Source organism: Clytia hemisphaerica, unplaced genomic scaffold (assembly GCF_902728285.1).
Source record: "Clytia hemisphaerica strain Z4C2 unplaced genomic scaffold, Clytia hemisphaerica genome assembly, whole genome shotgun sequence".
Classification (NCBI taxonomy): domain Eukaryota; kingdom Metazoa; phylum Cnidaria; class Hydrozoa; order Leptothecata; family Clytiidae; genus Clytia; species Clytia hemisphaerica.
In genome coordinates this window covers 1,132,513-1,152,379 of record NW_027103770.1, presented here as the reverse complement: position 1 = coordinate 1,152,379, position 19,867 = coordinate 1,132,513, and the positions used below count along the sequence as shown (strand labels likewise).

The 19,867-nt window shown below is 35.9% G+C and overlaps 3 protein-coding genes across 3 annotated transcripts; 2 read left to right on the top strand and 1 right to left on the bottom strand.

Moving 5' to 3' along the window:
* Nucleotides 1–203: 203 nt before the first annotated feature.
* Nucleotides 204–1,908, top strand: LOC136805891 (probable G-protein coupled receptor No18). Its single transcript, XM_067062462.1, has one exon. The coding sequence runs from the start codon at nucleotides 218–220 to the stop codon at nucleotides 1,703–1,705; it is 1,488 nt and encodes a 495-aa protein (XP_066918563.1). The 5' UTR covers nucleotides 204–217; the 3' UTR covers nucleotides 1,706–1,908.
* A 2,660-nt stretch (nucleotides 1,909–4,568) lies between these two features.
* LOC136805964 (uncharacterized) lies at nucleotides 4,569–5,752 on the bottom strand. Its single transcript, XM_067062554.1, has 2 exons — nucleotides 5,666–5,752; nucleotides 4,569–5,416 (listed from the first exon to the last, which is right to left on the bottom strand). The coding sequence occupies exons 1-2, from the start codon at nucleotides 5,697–5,699 to the stop codon at nucleotides 4,956–4,958; spliced, it is 495 nt and encodes a 164-aa protein (XP_066918655.1). The 5' UTR covers nucleotides 5,700–5,752; the 3' UTR covers nucleotides 4,569–4,955.
* Nucleotides 5,753–9,656: 3,904 nt separating this feature from the next.
* LOC136805963 (uncharacterized) lies at nucleotides 9,657–10,601 on the top strand. Its single transcript, XM_067062553.1, has 2 exons — nucleotides 9,657–9,739; nucleotides 9,973–10,601. Exons 1-2 carry the CDS (start codon nucleotides 9,706–9,708, stop codon nucleotides 10,431–10,433), a joined length of 495 nt encoding a protein of 164 aa, XP_066918654.1. The 5' UTR covers nucleotides 9,657–9,705; the 3' UTR covers nucleotides 10,434–10,601.
* The last annotated feature ends 9,266 nt before the right edge of the window (nucleotides 10,602–19,867 follow it).

The following is a 19,867-nucleotide window of genomic DNA, read 5'->3' as shown; positions in this document are numbered from 1 at the left end:
AAATACGGCGCTTATTTCAAGGCTGACTTATTCCTGCCTGAGAAAGGTTAGAGATTCGCTTCTAGCCCTTCGGGTTTATACTTCATTGGATGGACACCTTTGCTCGAATCAGTTAGGTTTTGAGCTTTTCTGTTGAATCTTATATTTACAACTATTCTTCCTAAGACAAGTGACTTTCTTTATTCTTACTTTATTTTAGACATATGGTCGTAGAAAAATGGCGACTCCATTTGAACGTTATTGCTGCTTGTATCGTGAATACAGCGTGTACTCACAACTCACAATCCCCATCGTAATGGACGTTTTACGTGAAAAATGTTACACACCACTCAACCAAATGAATCTTAATTTAACAGAAGGAAATGCAGAAATGAATCGACGTAAAAATGAATTCTTATTATGGTTTTGGAGAAATACAACAATGTATCAATTTAAAGATTGTTCTTCGTCATCGAGTGCAAATAGTGATGCTACCATCGTTGAAAATTTTTGTTCAAAAGATACGGAACCGACGTATAAAATCTACGTTGCATTCTGGGCACTCCTTCTTATCATGATTGTATTAAACAATCTCCTCATCATTGTTTCCGTACTTAAAGTTCCACATTTACGGAACAACGTGGCTAACCTGTTCATCATCTCTTTGTCATGCAGTGATCTGTTCGTTGGTCTTTTTGTCATCCCCATCAAAATTGGTATGTTTAGCAATAACATGGTGTTTTGTTATGGTATCAACATTTGTCGAGCAAACATGATGACCGATTCTTGGGCCTTTGTGACCACCATTGCTAATTTAGTTGCCATAGCAGTTGATCGCCACCTGGCTTTGAATCATCCTTACAAATATCCAAACTGGGTGACGCGTCGACGTGCAAAGCTAGTGATTCTTGGTACATGGGTTTATGGATTTTGTATAAGTTGCCTGATCAATGTTAAATTGGACAGTCCTTCCCAAGATGCAGTAGTTATAGAAGGATTAATGTGTCAAATGAATAGGAACTATATCTACTATGGTTTGCTGTATGGTCTTAATTTCTGTATTCCTGTCATTTGCATGGGAATCATATACTTCAGAATCCTCAGAATCACCAAGAACCATGCTAGGAGTATCTCTGAATCAGTCATCCTTGATAACAATAGAGTCATTTTGCAACAGATGAGCGAAGATCAAAACAATAATAACAATACAATGAATAACGAGCCTGTTGTTTTGGAAATGACTGTTAAAAAGAACGGTGGAACGAATTCGAACGAATCTCGAAGAGGCTCGTATACTGAACATTATACTATTGAAAATAAACATTCAAACAATGATACCAAAACAACAACAGATTTTAAACAGACTTCACGTACACTACGTCGAAGCTCATCTAAAAGCATGGATCAATATCGCCGTATTGTACGTAAAGCCGCTCAAACAGTCGCAGCCGTTTACGGTACTTATGTGATATGTTGGATTCCGATAGCCGTGTTTACCGTTGTTGTAATGTTTTGTAAGGATTCTAAAGATACCAGTTCTTGCACACACGTCCAGGACTGGCCTCACCTCTATCTTGTTTTGATCCATTTCTTACCGTTGGTAAACTCTATGATGAATGCATTTCTGTACGCAACTATGAACACTCAATTCCGTCGAGGTTTTAGAAAAGTTTTGGGTATCGATCAAATCAAATCTTGGCTGAAATTAAAAATCTTAAAACAATAATGATTTTTGGATATTTTTTCATTATAGGATAGAATAGGCTTTTTGTATATAGCTTGATGTTTTCTATTTTTTGCTTGTGTATATAACTCTTTTTTTTAATTTGAAATTTTGTTTGCTTTAAGTTTTGAAAGGTAGGAAAAATGCTCTCAATAGCTTAGAATTAGAGGAAATCTTAAGGGATTTTTAAGTATTCAGTTTTCTTGTGCATAAATGTTTATTTTTTCAACATCACCAATGGAATGGGTCTCTTCTATCCAGCACTTTATTTCATTTTGTAATGTATTCGAACTAAACATTTTTTGCTAGTTTTGAGTAAGATGGATTTGAAATTCAAAATCTGTTAAACCAATGACGTTGATTCTTATAATAAAACAAAAGTCTTGATATCAAAATATTGAATGTTTATCCAATCTTGAGATCCTTGAAACTCTTGCATCGAGAGAGCTCGTACTGATACTTCAAAATCCAAACTAGTTCCCAGACCATTGTTGACACTTTTGCACCGCTATGACAATAGAAAGGAAAATTTATTTTATGATGGAAAAAAATGTGTTAAGAAAATTATTTTGATCTCTACCAGCCAATTCTTTTTTATAACTTTTGAAAAAATATTCCAATCGGAGAATCATGAATTGAAAAAAAAAATTATTAACTTTTTCAAAATTATCAAAAATTTATAATAACAAAAAAGCTGAAACCGAGATTAACTGGCATTCAAAAATAGGGAGGACATTTTTTGTTTTGAAAGCGTGTGCCAACCGGAAGTGCGTCAGTGTCATAAGTTCCGTTGTCAAAAAAATTTTCATCCACACTCCTTGAAAATGCTTTAAGAGAGGGACGGTGAAATATAATATTTTTTTCCTCCCACCGCAGTTTATGTACAAAGTTATATTGTTTTGTAAATAGGAAATGCAATTATGCTCTTGTAATTATTTCTAAAAATGATAAAACATCGCTTGAAATCGAATTTTCAAGGTTGGGAAATATTTTATCCCCAAAATTATTTGTATAGGAGTGGTTAGCCAATAAACAAATGCCAAAACTTAATACACTGGTTTCCCTTATCGTTCACCCACTTCTGGACTATCCGTTTTACTCACAGCGTCCTTTCCATCCAGGAGTAAAAAATAGAAAGTTAAACGTTCTATGACTCAAATAGTCATACCCGCGCTGAGAAAACTAAGGCGTTGTGCTTCAGAGGCCTGAAATATCATTAACCGCCCTGGTAATAGGGCGATAACGTCATTTGCGGCCCGCTCGGAACTTTATTGAAGTCGTTGCATTGAAGCGGTGAGACTAAACCGACGTCAGCAAAAAAAACACTTTTTGGTCATTTGCGGCCCGCTCGCAAGGGTACTCAAAACTTGTTGAAGTCATTGCATTGAAGCGAAAAGACTTGGCTGACGCTAGAAAAAAACGTTGTTTGAATTTCCGATATGGATAGTAATAGTAATAGCGTTAAGCTTACGTTCGTTGTTGTCATTAATTCTGCCCTTGCAGTTTGATTATTAGCCCTCTAGTGCCATTTGCGCCCTCCGCTTCGCGTCGGGCCCAAATGACACTCTCGGGCTAATAATCAAACTGCGCGGGCAGAAAATAACAACAACGACCTCAAACTGAACGCTATTGTTATATTAATATTTTTGTTTCGAAACTATAGTGTGTCTGAAAAGAAGAGCGAACAAATTTATATAATGAAGTAAAATCCACAAAACTCATTATCTGAACTGTGTTCCGAATAATTGAAATAAAAATTACAATTCTCTGTTCAATCAATAGATATTCAATTCCCAAGATGATTGAGTATGTTTTTGAGATTGAAATATTAATGAGTACAGGTCATAAAATTTGGCATAAATTATGAGGATTTTACTTTAAATAAAGATTTGTCCGCTTTATTGGGGCACACTGTATATTTTCATAGAACCTAAGAATTCATCCATCAATGCTATCTTTTTGACCAACAGGGGCGATACCCAGGACTTGAAATTAAAGATAATCTCTCGTATTATCTATCCCGGTGAGCTGTTTGAAGTAGGGGGCCTAAATCTAGAGAAAAAATTGCGGTGTTATTGTATGAAAACATATTTTTAGGATTTTGACTTAAAAAAAAATTAGTCTATAAAAAATCGAGGTCATGAATATAGCCAATTTTCTTGAATTTAGGATAAAAAAAAGACCCATTTTATAATCTGATGTATAAGGCCGTATTTTGAACTCATAAAAGTTGGAAATTTCTCTGACTAAATTAAAGATAAAGTTAGAAAATTACGTTTTGTTTAGGAAAGTGTGACCAATGAAAGAATAACAAAGTTCGATTGGCTGTGTTATCAACTGTCATTCGGAGGTGGGAAATTCAAACTCATTGCCTTGACATGAAATCTTTTTGAGACCCTCCCCTAAGGGTGGGAAAATCTTTGACACCTCCCTAGGACCCTCCACTCTCTCTAGTAGTTACTTTCTGACCACTCCCTCAACACCTATATGTCACAAACTCGTTCGATGGAAATTTTGGCCAAAACGTTATCCCGGTGGGAAAAATGCACACGAATTTTAGCCCTACTGGGAAAATGACTATTTTCTTGACCCCATTTAAATTGAAAGGGAAAGATTGTACCCAAAGACCATCCCTACTGGATTTTCTAACCTGGGAACAATAGAATTTTTATCCCAATTGAGGTTTTCATATAAATTTTCATAACCACTGTGGGAAAATATTCCAACGATTCTTTGAGACAGGAGTGTTATATCCTATGTCTCTAATACAGACTTTATTGTTTCAATGCTGTTAAGGTAGTATAAATAGACGTTTGTCATAAAGGGTATATTCCCTTCGTTGATACGGGCATTTTATAATTTTTTTAGAAAATTCAATATATTACGAGCAAAAGATTTAGTAAATATTTGAAATGTTAAAATTTATATAAATAAATAGAATCTATTTATAAATAATTTTTTTCAGAAAAATATTTTAGGCTTCGAATAAAAAAGTGATGAATAGAAAAGAGTTTACAGAAGAAGCAAAGGAAGGCCAAGAAGTGAAGAAGAAGATGAAAATAGAAGAATCAAGGATGCGAAGAGATAAAGAGACTGAATTTAGAGCTAGAATAGAATGAGAAGCTAGAATAAAGTGAGAGATTTAGAAAACGATTTAGAAGTCTAAAAGCTATGACGAGATAGAAAAAGCAGGAAAGATTTTGAGATTGTTTTCAGTTTAATACAATTATTTTTGTTTTGAATTTCTTTTAATTTAGTATGGAGCGGTAAGGTATTTGCCTTCGTACAAGCAGGCGTTTTCTTTTTCGTTGAATTTCAAGTTTCCTGGGCAGGCGATACATCCAACAGTAACTCCCTTCCAGCAAGCAACGTATTGTCGTGGCTCATGGTCGTCTTTAATGTTGCCAGTGAAATCTGGTCCACGAGCTGGGCATTTGTCTGGGCAAGCAAAGGTGGTGGCTGGCTCCCATTTTTGTGTGGTGACACATTCGTCTTTTCGGTTGTACAAACATTGGTTACATCTTTGACTGAATTCCAAAGAGAGTGGGAAGCAGGCTTGACAATAAGCGTTTCCACCGACACATTGGAGGAAATAGTTTCTGTGTGATTTAAGGGCAAAGTTACCATCGTATTTTCCTTGGCATAATGAGTTTGGGCATGGAATAGCTGGTGGTGTGGTTCCAGTGATGGGTGGGTTGGTAATAGCTGCGGCAACTGAAAAGAAAAAAAGAAAGAAAATGTTATGTTAGATAGTAAGAAGACAGATATGATCAATTTCTTGCAAAAAATATCAATCTCAAATCTGGATGAAAAAGATCAAAGTGGAGTGCTAACCAAAGCAGTTGCTCTTATGGAGCAATGACCTTCAGAGTGAATACATATCATGGACAGAGTATTCAGAATCTGCTCGGATATTAAAATGTATCCAAAAATATTTGAAGATGGGAGAGATGAAAAGCTTACCAGCAACCAAACAGAGTCCGATGATTGTCTTCATTTTTCTTCAAGTTCTTCTTCTGTGTGTTAAGAGAAGATGATTAATTGTTGAATGATGATTTTCAAAACTAAAACCAACCATATTTATACTGATGAAACAGCCAGACACGTTTCATAACATCCAGGGTGGTGCCGACTCTATAAGGGTTGACACATTTGTTCAAATTATGACAAAGATCGGGCCGCTGTCGTTTTCTCTGGGCAACCTATCCTGGATTTGTTTATGGTGCTCCTTCGCGCAATATCACGTCATAATGAGCTATGCCGTCACATTGTTCCTGATTGACGGCTTTTCTAATTATCTCTAGCTAATTAAATTCCTCAATTTTCTAAAAATATACAATCTAACTTTTTTTGATAATGGGATTGGTTGTCCCGGGCACACAGGATGTAACATTGTCTTCTTCATTTTGTATGTTTTTTCTTGTAGGTCATTCAACTTTCATTACACCTTTTTTTTTATAAGAGCATTTAAAAATTTTGAAGCCTTTAGAAATTCTTTAACTTTTTAACTAAAAATGTTCCTAACATGTTCTTATTTTCACCATTTGGTGAGTTTTTGTACATTTTCTTAAGAAATTGGCCAATTTAGAGCCCATAAAGCCTTAAAATGTTCTTAACTTGTTCTTAATATTTTGATCATAGAAGCTTTATGTTCTTATATAGTTTGTTGTTATGAAAAAAAACCCTGTATGGATGAAGGACCTAGATGGTGTCATCTGATGAGACAGCTTACACAATCTCATCCGTTTCATTCACCAAAGTTTTCATCATATCCTTTTTCACTCACAAAGTATATGAAGCGCCGTTATTATCTATTTTGATTGGTCGAAAAAGTTTTTAAGATTGATGAAACCAAATTCTGAAGATTTTGGTCAAACTGATGAGGGGATGATGGGCGATCTTGATGGGCGACGGGGATGTGAATTATAGAAATCGACCGTGTCAGAAATCATCTTTACCCAAAAATTGGATCCTGTCAGACCAAATTCCGACAAAAGGTGGGCCCTGACAGAAATAATTTTTGACCAAATTTTGACCAAATTATCCAGTGAAGCTGGGGTCCCAGTGATTCTGTGACACAGGGGTGCGTGACTTGATAAGCTATTTACTATATTTTTTTACTTCTACATAAAGATAAAAGGTTCTCTCAGTCGCAAAACAGATGTGTAGATAGCTATATTTAGAATCTGAGAGAATGCGTTATTGGGTCACAATGGTTAAGACCTCTTAAAAGATACTTTTACCCTTTTTTTGATTGCACTTGAATATATTGCAAAAGTACTTTCAGTAAAACTACTGGAGTCATTTGTATTCATATTTCATCTCAAAGACCAGTTAGACGTTTTATCCATCCAATGTTTCAAAAGGAATAGAATCGCAGGTACACCCGGTATTGGCTGACGTTTGACAGTATGTTCATGGGGACAGTTAAAGGCATGTTTTTATAGATAGCAGAAATGCACTGTAAGAGTGAACATTTGATAAATGCGCTGTAAGGGTGGAGATTTCAGCAAAACCAGAAAAAATTGCAATTTTCTGCCCGAAAATTCTGATTCTTTTTGCTCCAAAAGAGTTGAAAATTTGTTTAAAATGCACCATAAGGGTATTTTTGCTGTACTGTAAGGGTGCGATTTTAAAAGCTAATTTTTTCGCCGCTCATACTAGTCTGAATCACAGACCTTTTCAAAACCCCAGGTAGTAAGGACCCCGAACCATACCGTCAGTTGGAAATCACTGCCCCTGGGAGGTACATCATTCAGCAAATGGGTACTTACACGCCAGACTGCAAAAACACATAGGAAAAAGAATAGCCAGTCTGCCAAAGATTGGGTTTTGAAAATTTTCGAAAAAATTAAAGATTTAGAGACAACTTTTTGAATTCATTTTTACAAACTTACAAATGCATTCTCCGAAATTTCACCATTTTCATTATTTTGCTCAACAATTAATGTCTATCCACCTTAATTGTGCACTAAAGTTTGGTTTGCTTGCCATTTTCCAACCAATGCTTCAAATAAAACAAGTTATACTTCGTTGAAAAGATAATTTAGACCACTATAACTAAATCTTAGAAAATGAAGATGGAATTTGAGCAAGAAAATAATGAATAATTTACCCTTTAGTGCAAGAAACTCCAGTTTTAGTGTATGTTTTAATATGCCTTTAACCTAGACGAAACTGTACAGCAGACAAGACAGCATCCGCTAAAGCGCTAAATAATTAAAAATGTGTTTGTATCATCATGGATAGCCTGGAGGAGAGGGTCCTACCCTTGTTAACCGACGGGGGTGTTCTGATGTTTGAAAAGTGGCGGGACTCTTTTTTTAAATATTTGCCAAAATTTGCAAAAAAGTGACCCCAAAAGGAACCGAAATTTAAAAATGTCCTCAAATATTTTCCACTTTTTCCCCAAAACCCCCGCAAGAAAGGTACCCTACATGGGGCTATTTTTTCTATTTTGTTGATTTTGTGACCCTATCTGGAACTCATGAATTGAAACAAGTACTCTGACCAGCGGTACATCCCCATACCTATTTTTGTCAAAGTACCCACCCCGGGTTTGGTGGATGCTTTTTTTAATCAAAAGGGAGCAGTTTTAACCAATAAATCTTTTAGCTATGGATATATCCGGGGGGGAGGGGGCACTCATATGAACTGACCTACGTCATGTGCCGCGCTTAAGGGTGGGGTTTTTCAGCATCCTAAAATGCACTGTAAGGGTGTGTTTCTGTGAGATTGCACTGCAAGGGTCGAATTTTAAAACAAATTCAAAATAACTGTTAAAAAGAAAGGTTTTTACTTCTCGTTTGTTTGAAAAAGTTTCTATTGTCTGAAAATTACAGCCGACAAGAATTATTTTCTCAGTTTTTCTTTGAAACAGAAAATGTAAGGGTACGATTTTGAAAAGCAGATTTTGCGCGGCACATACCGTCGTTTCGAAATCTGTGAGATGTAAACAAAAAAAGGAGGTCATCATAATCCTAATGGTTAGCAACGACAGGGTGGATCTGTTACATTTCATAATTCTGAATATTCTGGCATCCTAGTGGTAAGAGTATATTCATAATACTACCATTATGCGTTGCTAGACGTATAACTAGATCGTTGGACAACCCTATTATCTCTATTATTAATTATGTGTTGGCAACTATTATCAAAGACTGATGCCGAGTCTCGCACATTGATTGTTTTGATAATTAATTTTTCATATTTCTTCTTTTTTACTGACAAAGAAGATTTCCAAAGGGTGCCTTCTTTGATAATGCTTACATCATTTTGATATTTCTTCCTGACATCAAAAGTACATTAACCGTCAGCCAGCTCGTTGATAAAGATTCTTCTTAGATTCATTTATAGGAACATAAAGGCACAAAATTGAAGTTTAAGGCATAGCTTCTTATTTATGACCAGTAACATGGTAGCAGGCGAGGGGTAGGGCAAGGAAGGCAACTACCCCCTAGTGAATAACTGATTGCTATTTTCGGAAGCCATTTTGTTTTTAAATAGATAGATATGAGCCCTCCAAATGCACTCGGAATGGGGTCCTACCGACGAAGGAGTAGAAATCACGGCGCTGACAGACACTGCGACCTGACAGACGCGAGCTGCCAAGCCATGGAGTATTACCATCACACTCGAGAGAGATGCTCACGCGAGGCCGAACCTTATGAGTGCCGCCACGACACCTCACAATGTCTGTCACATTCCTTTGTACACCATTAAATTAGCAGATTCAGCAGAAAAGAGGAAAATAATTGAAGATTACTTGAAAAAAGTTTCTGTCATCTGAAACAATTTCTTATAAAAACAAATGGCACTATATTGATAAAACTCAGATCGGAATAATCGTGGCATCCGTAACTAATTGTTCCCATAATCCTTCATAGCACCACCCGAAGATGTCTTTCACTATAAAAAGGCTTGGAGATTCTTCAATCAACCATCTTCACTCATCAGTCCACTCAACAACGTAGAAGACCACCACAAAAATAACACCCACAAAAATGAAGTTAATCATCGCTTGTGCCTTGGTTGCTGGTAAGGCTTTCATTGTCATTTTTATTTTTTGGAATATTTTTCGTCTGATCAACTTAATTTTTGGTCGAACCGAATTATTGAATATCTAAAGTTTGATTTCTTAGGCCAAAATTCTAATTCAAATTACTCAATATGTTTTAATCTATTTCCTTGTAAATTGGCTATTGGAAAAACCTTCGTATATACAAGAGTAGACTTTATGAATAATCCCTGTTTTTGTATCTTTTTTGCAGTTGCCGCAGCTATTACCAACCCACCAATCACTGGAACCACACCACCAGCTATTCCATGCCCAAACTCATTATGCCAAGGAAAATATGACGGAAACTTTGCCCTCAAATCACACAGAAACTATTTCCTCCAATGTGTCGGTGGAAACGCTTATTGTCAAGCCTGCTTCCCACTTTCTTTGGAATTCAGTCAAAGATGTAACCAATGTTTGTACAACCGCAAAGACGAATGTGTCACCACACAAAAATGGGAGCCAGCCACCACCTTTGCTTGCCCAGACAAATGCCCAGCCCGTGGACCAGATTTCACTGGCAACATTAAAGATGACCATGAACCACGACAATACGTTGCTTGCTGGAAGGGAGTTACTGTTGGATGTATCGCCTGCCCAGGAAACTTGAAATTCAACGAGAAAGAAAATGCTTGCTTGTACGAAGGCAAATACCTTACCGCACCATACTAAACACAATCGAACGAAGTCGTAAAACGAAAATCTCAAAACAGAAAACTCTGTTTTTACATCTTCACTTCACTTTCATTCTTTAGAATCCAACCTTTCTTGCAAGCCTCTATCTTGTTGTTCACTTTCCTGTCTAACCCTGTAACTGAAAATCTTACTCTTCTATGAATTTCCTTCCTTCTCTATTTTTGAAATTTTCTATAATTCTATAATATGATAATTTATCTTATTGTAATATTTATCTAAATGTTTCAAAAATATTTTTTCATCTGAAAGAAACTACACCTAAAAATTATAAAACCGATGTGATCACTTTCTCCTTGAGTTGGCCGCCCGACGGGTTAGGTCTCTCAATAGTCCATTTTTACTGTCGTATTCTATAAGATTCCACTGCCCTCTTCTAGTGGAAAAAGACCAGGAATCCGTATAGTTGAAAAATGAGCTTCGGAAAGTTAGACTGTTTTGCAAGTGAACACAAGATTTTCCGTACTTTTAGAAAAAATCTTTCCATCTTCATAAAAAATAGCGTGAATTTCCTGTCGTGGAAAGTAGAGTAGTATTCAAAACGAAGGTAACTTTTTTAAGGGGTTGAAAAATACAAAAATAATTGTGTAGAATTGCAAATACTAGGATTTTCCACGGGGGACTCTACAGGTAAAATGAGGTACGGGGAGGGTGCCGTTAGTCAAGGTCATCTTATTCTTAAGCTATAAAAAATAACAAAGAAGGTTAATTTTGGAAAAATATTAGATTTCAGCGTATATGAGTACTACGTTGTGATCATTGAGCTTTAAGCTCGAAGGGATAGAGACGGGACTCCTGGATGGGAAATGAAACCACGTCATATGCGCGTTTTGGATGGGAAATAAGTGGTTTCAATTTCTCTTGCCTGAGAAGGGTTTAAGTTTCGCCTCTAGCCCTTCAGGCTTGTAACTCACTTGAAACATCACTGCTGTGATCCTGATTCCGTTCAACGTGCACTAAGTGAGAAAAAGAGTCACCATGGCAATCGTTCAGGATCTTGGATGAAGGCTGTACCGAACAAATCAAGAATTAGAAACGTAGAAAAGATTCGAATGAAAGAAAGACATCTCAAATAATAACATTCAGGTAGACTTGTTTTTCCTAAGAAATCGGGTACCTTATCGGGGAAAGTTTTATTAAGTCGAGGTTTTTTTTCATCGGCGAAAAATTTCGTCACCTAGAGGCGTTTTCGTCATTTTCCCCCGACCAAAATTTCAAATTCGTCACTTTTCCCCGACGAAATTTACACTTTAGTCACACCATACTAAATTGTCCAAATGAAATGGTTTCCTTCACTAGCTCGAAAAAAGATCTCGTAATTCGACGTTTAAAGCACTAATTTCGGTTAATAAAGGTGTACAAAATTTAGATTTTAATTTTGGTTAGGGTTTAAAAAATCGGGTAAAAGTTTTGGTCGGGGATAAAAAAAATTGGATAAAAGTTTTGGTCGGGTGATATAATATCGGGGAAAAAATTCGTCGGGGGAAAATTTCGTCACCCCTTCAAAATTTTCGTCACTTTCCTCCGACATTTTTTTTCCCTGATAAGGTATTTTAGAGCCTGCAAAGCCTTAGAATGTTCCAATTTTTTTTCTTAATATTTTAGCCATCGATGCTTGATACTCTTACATAGTTTGTTCTTATAAAAAAACCGTGAGAACGGGGAGTAGAACAATCCCAAAGAATTTTTGATTTTTCAACATAAAATTCAACCAAAAGTAACCCAAAATGTTCTAAGGAAGAAAAAAAGCTGAATGAAATAAAAAGTGAAGAATTGAAAAATTGTTTATTGACAAACTGAACGTAATTAATAACAGGAAGGTATGACAAATGACTTTTCTTGATGCTAATTACGTGCCCGGATACGGTGAGTGGATTACTGAGATCTGAGATTTCCAATGTTAATAACTTGCTTGTTGCCGAAGCTTATCTTTTCCTATCTTCTGAAAAGTGTTTTGTATAAGCAATAAAAAATATTAAAAAATTAAATTAAATATTAAAAAATAGAAAAGTTAAGGCTACACTTATGATTTTTTCAGGCAGCTGCAATGCAATTGTTGCATTGCGCCCACCTGAAAATAGCCATCAAAAAAAGGAACCAGGAATTAAAAAGAATTATCAGTATAGTCTTAGCTTAACCCTTCAAACCTGAGTGCCGTGTATCACACGTTCTAAATTTGCCAATATACCGAGTCCCATACTTAAGGCTCCTGACCACTTATTTAAAAGGGCATAAATCAAAAGAAAGAGTATAAAAATACCTTTCTAATAGTACCAAAACCATTGTCTTGCTGTCAACTTACAAACTTTTATGCTAGTTGGAAATTTTCACATTTTTCAAAAAATGTTGCGCGCTGGAAAATTTAGCGAGTTTATTTATTTGGACTTTTGAGGACGGTAAAGTGACTGAAGCGATTTGGAACAACCCACAGTTCTGACCCGCAAAATCGAGGACGGTAAAACCGCTGATTTACCGTCGTCCTCGGCTGGTTAGGATCTAGCCAAATTAGAACTTTACCGCCTCCGTCGCTTAAAAACACACATACATAAACTCGGTATTAACACTACATTGCAGTGTGTTGTTTTGAAATAAGGTTTGTGAAAGCACAGGTATGTCTGAGTCCAATTTCGGAAATCAACCCTTTGAGAGACTGAATTTCGAAAATTTTGTTCTGGCGTTTTTTAAGGGACCCTTATGGCACGCACATACCTGACGCCTAAATACCCCCCCCCCCCCCCCCCCCCCCCGGATCGCCAACTTTATCTATACTGTGATCAACGACTCGTCCATAGAAGGTTTACTTAAAGTAATTGTTTGTTTGCTTGATTCAAGAGAGCTCAAAATTAGGATTTTCGATTCCAACCTTGAATGTAAAAGCAATCATGATATTGACAACAGACTCATTAAGATTAATTACGATTCCTCAGACAGATTTTAACAGGAAACATCGGAACAACTGTATCTTAGGAAAATCATCGCAATTCATAATTACTGGTATCTAAATAAGTATACAAGTTATGTATGTATTTATCAAAAATCCTGTTGAGTAACAGGATGTGCAGCCAATATTTCTATAGCTCGTTTGTTTTTCAAATGAAATTCTCCATGATTGGCAGTAATTGAATGATCAGGCAGGACTTGTCAACTGGATGATAGATTGTTGATGAACATGAAGAAGAACACATTCGTATCTATTCTTCTCCTGGTTTGTGGTAAGTAAAATCGACCAGACATTTCTGTTAAAATTTTATAATAATTTTTTTTGTCTCTTCCAAAGTCGCTCTAAGGGTTAAAGAAATCAAAACATTTCAAAGTAGTCCCTCTAAGGGTCGGAAAATTCACATCTTTTAGGAAGTATTTTTGATTTCCAGAAAAGAAATTGTAAAAATGTCTTTAACTAAGGGTAAGATATTTTTCAGAAATCGAAGAAAATCTTTCAATGAAAGCAGATCCTTTTTATAGAGTTTTAGAGGGTTCTAGTGTGCTTCTGTGGACAACCCCTTTGATGAAGATAGATTAGCCTGGATATCCAGACCATTAAACTTTTATTTTCACTTTTAAGTTTCAGTACTTTAAGAAACATTTTTAAATTTTATACCAAGACAGCAAGAAAGCCAAGGCTAACTTTAACTTGCCTGTTGATTTTAGTTGAGTGTATAAGGTTATTACACCACGGAAAACTTGCCATACAGTTTAGAATACATAAAGTGAACTGTCTTTAACGCGAATGGCTCCTTAACTCGAACAGATTTTATGGACCCTTCAGTTAACAATGCTTCATTACTTTACTACTTACTACCACCCGGGGGGGGGGGACTCAAGGTAAATGACCTACCAGACGTTCGGCCCTTAAGGGTAGGTTTTTCATAGTTCAGCTAGTGCACTGTAAGGGTAGGAAATTACAAAACTGCACTGAACTGCACTGTAAGGGTAGGAAATTGTGATAAAAGGCCAATTTTTTGGTAAAATTGGCACAAAATTGCAAAAATTGCAGAAATTTTGAAAAATTGCACTGTAAGGGTATGAATTTTCATGGAAATTCATTGCACTGTAAGGGTCCAACTTTAGAATCCAAATTTTGGGCCGAACGTATGGTCGTTTTCAGATCGAGTGCCCCCCCCAGAATACACCTGTGAGGCTTCAAGCTGTGGAGATTTTACTGTTTTTACTTTGAGAACTGATTATTTTACTTTATCTTCTAGGTATTGGCGTCACTCTAACTTACATCCCTGAAGAAACCAAGACCTGTCCACACTCATTATGCAGAGGAAAACACGATGGGAATTACGCCGTTCTGCAAAATAAACATTCATTCGTTCAATGTGTACATGGCATCGCTTATTGCCAATCCTGTTGGCCGTCTATTTTAGAATTCAGTGAACAATGCAACCAATGTTTGTACAACAAAAATGATCATTGTGTTACAACACAAATCTTTGAACCAGCCACTACCTTCCAATGTCCAGATAGATGTCCGGAACAAGATCCAAATTTTAGTGGTAATATTGCAGACCCTAATAACGATAGACATTATATTGCTTGTTGGAAAGGGCTGACAGTTAGTTGTATAGCGTGTCCTGGACAATTGAAATTCAACGCTGATGAAAATTCATGTCGTATAGAGATTGAGTACTGATGAGTTCTGATTAGTTGATTTGTTGTTTTCCGGTTGTATTTCTCTTGTTTAGATATGTTTCCACCCTTCATGTTGTGGCAACTTGGCAAGAACCACACCAACCCCGGGGGATTGGTCAACGAGGATGTGCCGCTGGCCAGGGTACCTTTTTCACCTCTATGAGTCCCAGGTAGGGTCACAAAAACACCAAAATAGAAAAATCAGTCCTTTGTAGGGTTGCTTTTTGGGGGAATTTGGAAAAAAATATGGAAATTTTTGAGAAAACTGTCGGCCGGCAAGGGTAGTATCATATCACACACCAAAAACCATACATCAAAACTGAAAGATGTTTATCAAAATTATTAAATAAAAGTTTAACATATATTTTAATTAGTACCATAGTATGCCTTTTTGTCAATGTTTTTATCTATTGTTTATTTATCAGGCTAAAATAAATTTTAAAAGGAAAAATCATGAATTTCCAGGAGTTCTGGGTTTTCGAGTGTAAAATTCCAGGGTTGTCAGTAAAATGAGGTGGAAAATCCAGGGTGGTTAGTAAAACGAGATTAAAAATCCATAATGTGGTGCAAAAAGAAATCCAAGTGGGTTTTGAAAATCGAGAGAAAAAAACCAGGGGGTCACTTTCCTAAAAATGACCTCACATAGGGGTACATTTTTCTGGAATAGCCCAATATTTCGAATATTCTAAGAGAGGATAGGGCCGTATGCGATTGTGAACCAGCGGTGAGGGAGAGTGTTTTCACCAAATGAGGAAAAGATGAACGAGCTCAATTTTCCTTGAGATGAAAAATCAGCTGTCTCAATGATTCTATTTTTTTCTAACAACCAAAAACAGCAACATAAATTAGAGTATAGTTTCCGGTGGGAAATGGTCCCCAGTGGGTCTGTGAGAAGGGGGTGTATTTGTATGGGTCTTACAGGGTCTAGGTACGACGTGACAATACCACGCATTCTTTGTGTGCCACAGCAATGACAGTCTCTTTCGTCTCACTATGTGCAACGTTTTATTACAAAGTGGATATGATAATACCACAACTCATTTTTTTGTGTGTCGCAGCAATGGCGGTCTCACTATGCACAATATTTTATTACAAAGCTTTATTGACAAATAATTACAGAGAAAAGCTACTTGATACTGATTATCTTAATGAATCTAATTAGCTCATTCATTAATCAATTCTATACTTACAAACCGAGAGAAACTAATTATCATACTGACTCTAATAATATAACCGTTAGAATGGAGCCCCTTCTAGCTTACTCATTTTTTATAAGAACAAACTGTATAAAAATATAAGGTTTCAATGGGAAAAATATTCAACGGCAAATTAAGAGCCATTTTAAGGTTTAGTGGACTCTAAAACACCCTATCTCTTAGGAAAATGGACAAAATTACTCACAAAATGATGAAAATAAGAACATGTTAAGAACATTTTAAGATTCAAACCTCAAAAAGTTGAACAACTGAAGGCTTCCAAAATGTTGGATTTTCTTATAAAAAACGTGTAGCTTTCATTGCCATTCACTTTATTTTTTCCTAGATGAAAAGAAATATCCGTATAAAAGTATAAAACGAATACACGTTTTTTTTTATAAGAACAAACTATATAAGAACATAAGGCTTCGAGGCTCAAAAAGTTAAGAACATTCTAAGAACATTCTAAGGCTTTGGAGACTTAAAACATGCATTTTCTTAAGAAATTACATCAAAATGCTCAAAAAATGCTGAAAATAAGAACATTTTAAGAACATTTTTAGGCTTCAAATCCAAAAAACTAAGAACATCCGAAGGCTTCGAAAATTTTTGACGTTCTCATAATAAAACGAATACAATTAATCCGTATGAGCTCATGCAAGCTAACCGTGTTGGTATATAGATGCTAAAAGATAATTGAATTTGCAGCAATAGGTATATAAAATGAAGCTCAACCAGTTATCTTCATTCAAACAAGTCTTGGTCATTGAAGCAAGAAGTTGGTTGAAAAATCATGGCAACTTTATTTCACCAGACGCTTTTAGCTTTGTGTTTAACCAGTAAGTATAAAAAGGCCATTGGATTAATGAATTAAGGATTACACTTATTCTAAAAAAGTCCCTGTCAAACCTAGTCTCAACAAGACTTGCCCCTGCGGAACTAGGTTAGACTAAGTCTCCTTCTTTGAGACACCCCTATCTCGCAGCCCCGGTGTATTTCTTAGCAATAAAAATTGCTACCGAAGTTCTATTGTTCCAAGCTACAAAATTCCAGTGGTGATGGTTTTGGAGTATAATCTTTTAATTTGAAATGATGATCAACTCATTCTTGCTTTTGCAACCCTTATACCTTGGTTCGCCGTTTACACTTATTAAGAATCGCTTTATCTTTAAATAAGAAAAATAAGAAAATCCAATGGGCAAAAAACCATTACGTTGGGCCAAATGAAAAATCTTTTACGTTGAAACCAAATTTCAGTTTAGAAAACTCATGCTTTAGAAATATTTGTCTTCCTTCTTTTAAACATTTTATAGCGTAGCATTCGTGCGTTTAAACTAAATATTTGTCTTCTTCCTTTTTTTAAAGGCGTATTTTCGTTACCTTCCGACCAAAAATTACCCAACCAGAAGCTATCAGACAAAAAAGTGCCCGACCAAAATCCGTCTGATCAAAAATTACCCAACCGGGAGCTATCAGACAAAAAAGTGCCCGACCAAAATCTGTCTGGTCAAAATCTGTTCGAACAAAATCTGTCTGCGCAGAAACCGTCTAGCCAAGAACAGTCCGTCCAAAAACCGTCCGAAAAAGATCCAATCGAATGTCCGAAATCTTTATGTGATGGATACAAAGATGGATATTACGCGCATGCGGACAGCGTACATCATTTCGTACGTTGCGTGAAAGGATATGCTTTTTGTCAACAATGTTCACCAGCAAGTTACGAATACAGTGTCAGATGTAATCAATGTTTGTTCAAGAAGAACGAAGGTGACAAATTTTAAAAATTCTTCATTTTTCTAAGTGAAAAGCTGAGATCTTTTATTAAATGAATTAACGGCAAAACGCTAAAAATGGCAGCTTCTTCTTCTCCAGATGTTTATAAGATTTTTTTCCCATTCTATAATTAATGATTCAATTCCTGATTTAATTGCTGAGCTTTCAATCAACAGCATTTACAGAACCAAGGATGCAATAATTTCGCCGCTACTGGAACGATTGTCTTACCATTAACCCTTCTAGCATCTTTGAAAACTTTTTACATAACTTTTGGAATGTGTATCCAATGGGCTTGAAAATTTTTTTAAGTGTGCTTTCAAGTGTGCACCAAATATGAATTGGTATCTTCGGTAAAAATTTAAGCATCATTAATGACGCCATTGTGACTTGATCATTCTTTGAAGTGCCGAAAATAAGACCCTTCTCTAACTTTCTTTCACTCTGATTTTTTGCTTAAATTTTGTTAAACGCAGGGTCAATTCATCGCCATCTGCTGGCATCGTATATTTTACAGACCGGTAGCTAAAGCAAAATAATCTGCCATCTTCGATAAGTAGACACAAGTTTGGTGCCGGCAATTTGATCGATCAAACCAATCTTTCACCTCGTCGCTTTGCTTCATTCAGGTTTTTTTGCCATTGTTTGAGAAATACTGAGTAGCTCTATTTAGTATTTTATTTAAGATATCTATGGCCCTAGGTTACTGTATCTTTATTATTTTGACAGATGGATGTGATGGTGAGAACCAATCGTTACGTCTAATCGTCTCCAACTTCTTTTGTCCTGATGCATGCTCAGAAAGAGAGGACAATAATCTCACTGGTATGGTTGCAGACCCTTACAGTAAACGACAGTTTGTAGCCTGTTGGAAGGGGAAGACTATAGGTTGTTTATCCTGTCCAAGAGATTTGATTTATAATGAAGAAGAGAATGAATGTCTTTTTGAAGGTGGATTTAGAAGTGAAGGGGAAAATGACTACATTGATTGGTTGGCTTCCTTCTAAAAGATCTGGTAACGAACCTACAATCATCAGAGTATTGCAAAAAAAGGAATTTCACTCTCAAATTTTAAAAACGGCAAGCAGTTTTTTCGTGCCTTAACTTAAGGTTACTTAGAAAGAAGAGTTCTAACTTTGAATATCAATATTAGATTAGATAAATTCGCAAGACTGAAAATGTTGTTCTCGCCCAAACTTTAATTCCGCAAAATACTAAAATACCCAGAAATGTCAAAATATTTCGACCATAATTGTAGATTAATTTCAGTCGTCATAATCACGATGAAAAACTAATACGATTCTCAGAATCTTCAGCGTTTCATTAAAGCGAACTATTTGGGGTTATTTAGCAAGTTCTGAAAGGCTCAGGCACCATGGGCTTATTTTTTGAGTGGCTTAGTGAATAATAAAAATAACAGTCCTACAAAAAGACGGTTTTTCACAAACTAGAGTCAAAGAGGAGTGAAAAGTCGAGAAAGTTAAAAATCTTTAGAATGTACTGGAAATCCTTTATTGAAAATCGAACAAGTTTCTGTGGAAATACCTGTCCAAGTGTCACTTTTAGTGACACTGGTGTATATTATAGTATATCTCAACTTTTATTTAAAGTCTGGACATATGATAAAAGAAATTATGGTGACATTTTCTGTTTCAAAAAGTGTGGGGACACTTAACCTGTTTATAATATTTCAGCCCGCGTATACTATAAATAAAAACTGTCCAAGACTGTAGACACAGACCTCAGACAATGCATCGCTTCATTTTCAAGATTTCGGATTTTTCAAGCAAAGATGACTAAAATTTTAAG

What these genes read in the sequence shown, in the direction of transcription:
- LOC136805891 (XM_067062462.1), top strand. Translation starts at nt 218, where the DNA reads ATGGCGACTCCATTTGAACGTTATTGCTGCTTGTATCGTGAATACAGC.
- LOC136805964 (XM_067062554.1), bottom strand. Translation starts at nt 5,699, where the DNA reads ATGAAGACAATCATCGGACTCTGTTTGGTTGCTG. An exon ending in CGGACTCTGTTTGGTTGCTG is followed by an intron (nt 5,417 to 5,665) that starts GTAAGCTTTTCA and finishes TTTTCTTTTCAG; the next exon opens with TTGCCGCAGCTATTACCAAC.
- LOC136805963 (XM_067062553.1), top strand. Translation starts at nt 9,706, where the DNA reads ATGAAGTTAATCATCGCTTGTGCCTTGGTTGCTG. An exon ending in CGCTTGTGCCTTGGTTGCTG is followed by an intron (nt 9,740 to 9,972) that starts GTAAGGCTTTCA and finishes TCTTTTTTGCAG; the next exon opens with TTGCCGCAGCTATTACCAAC.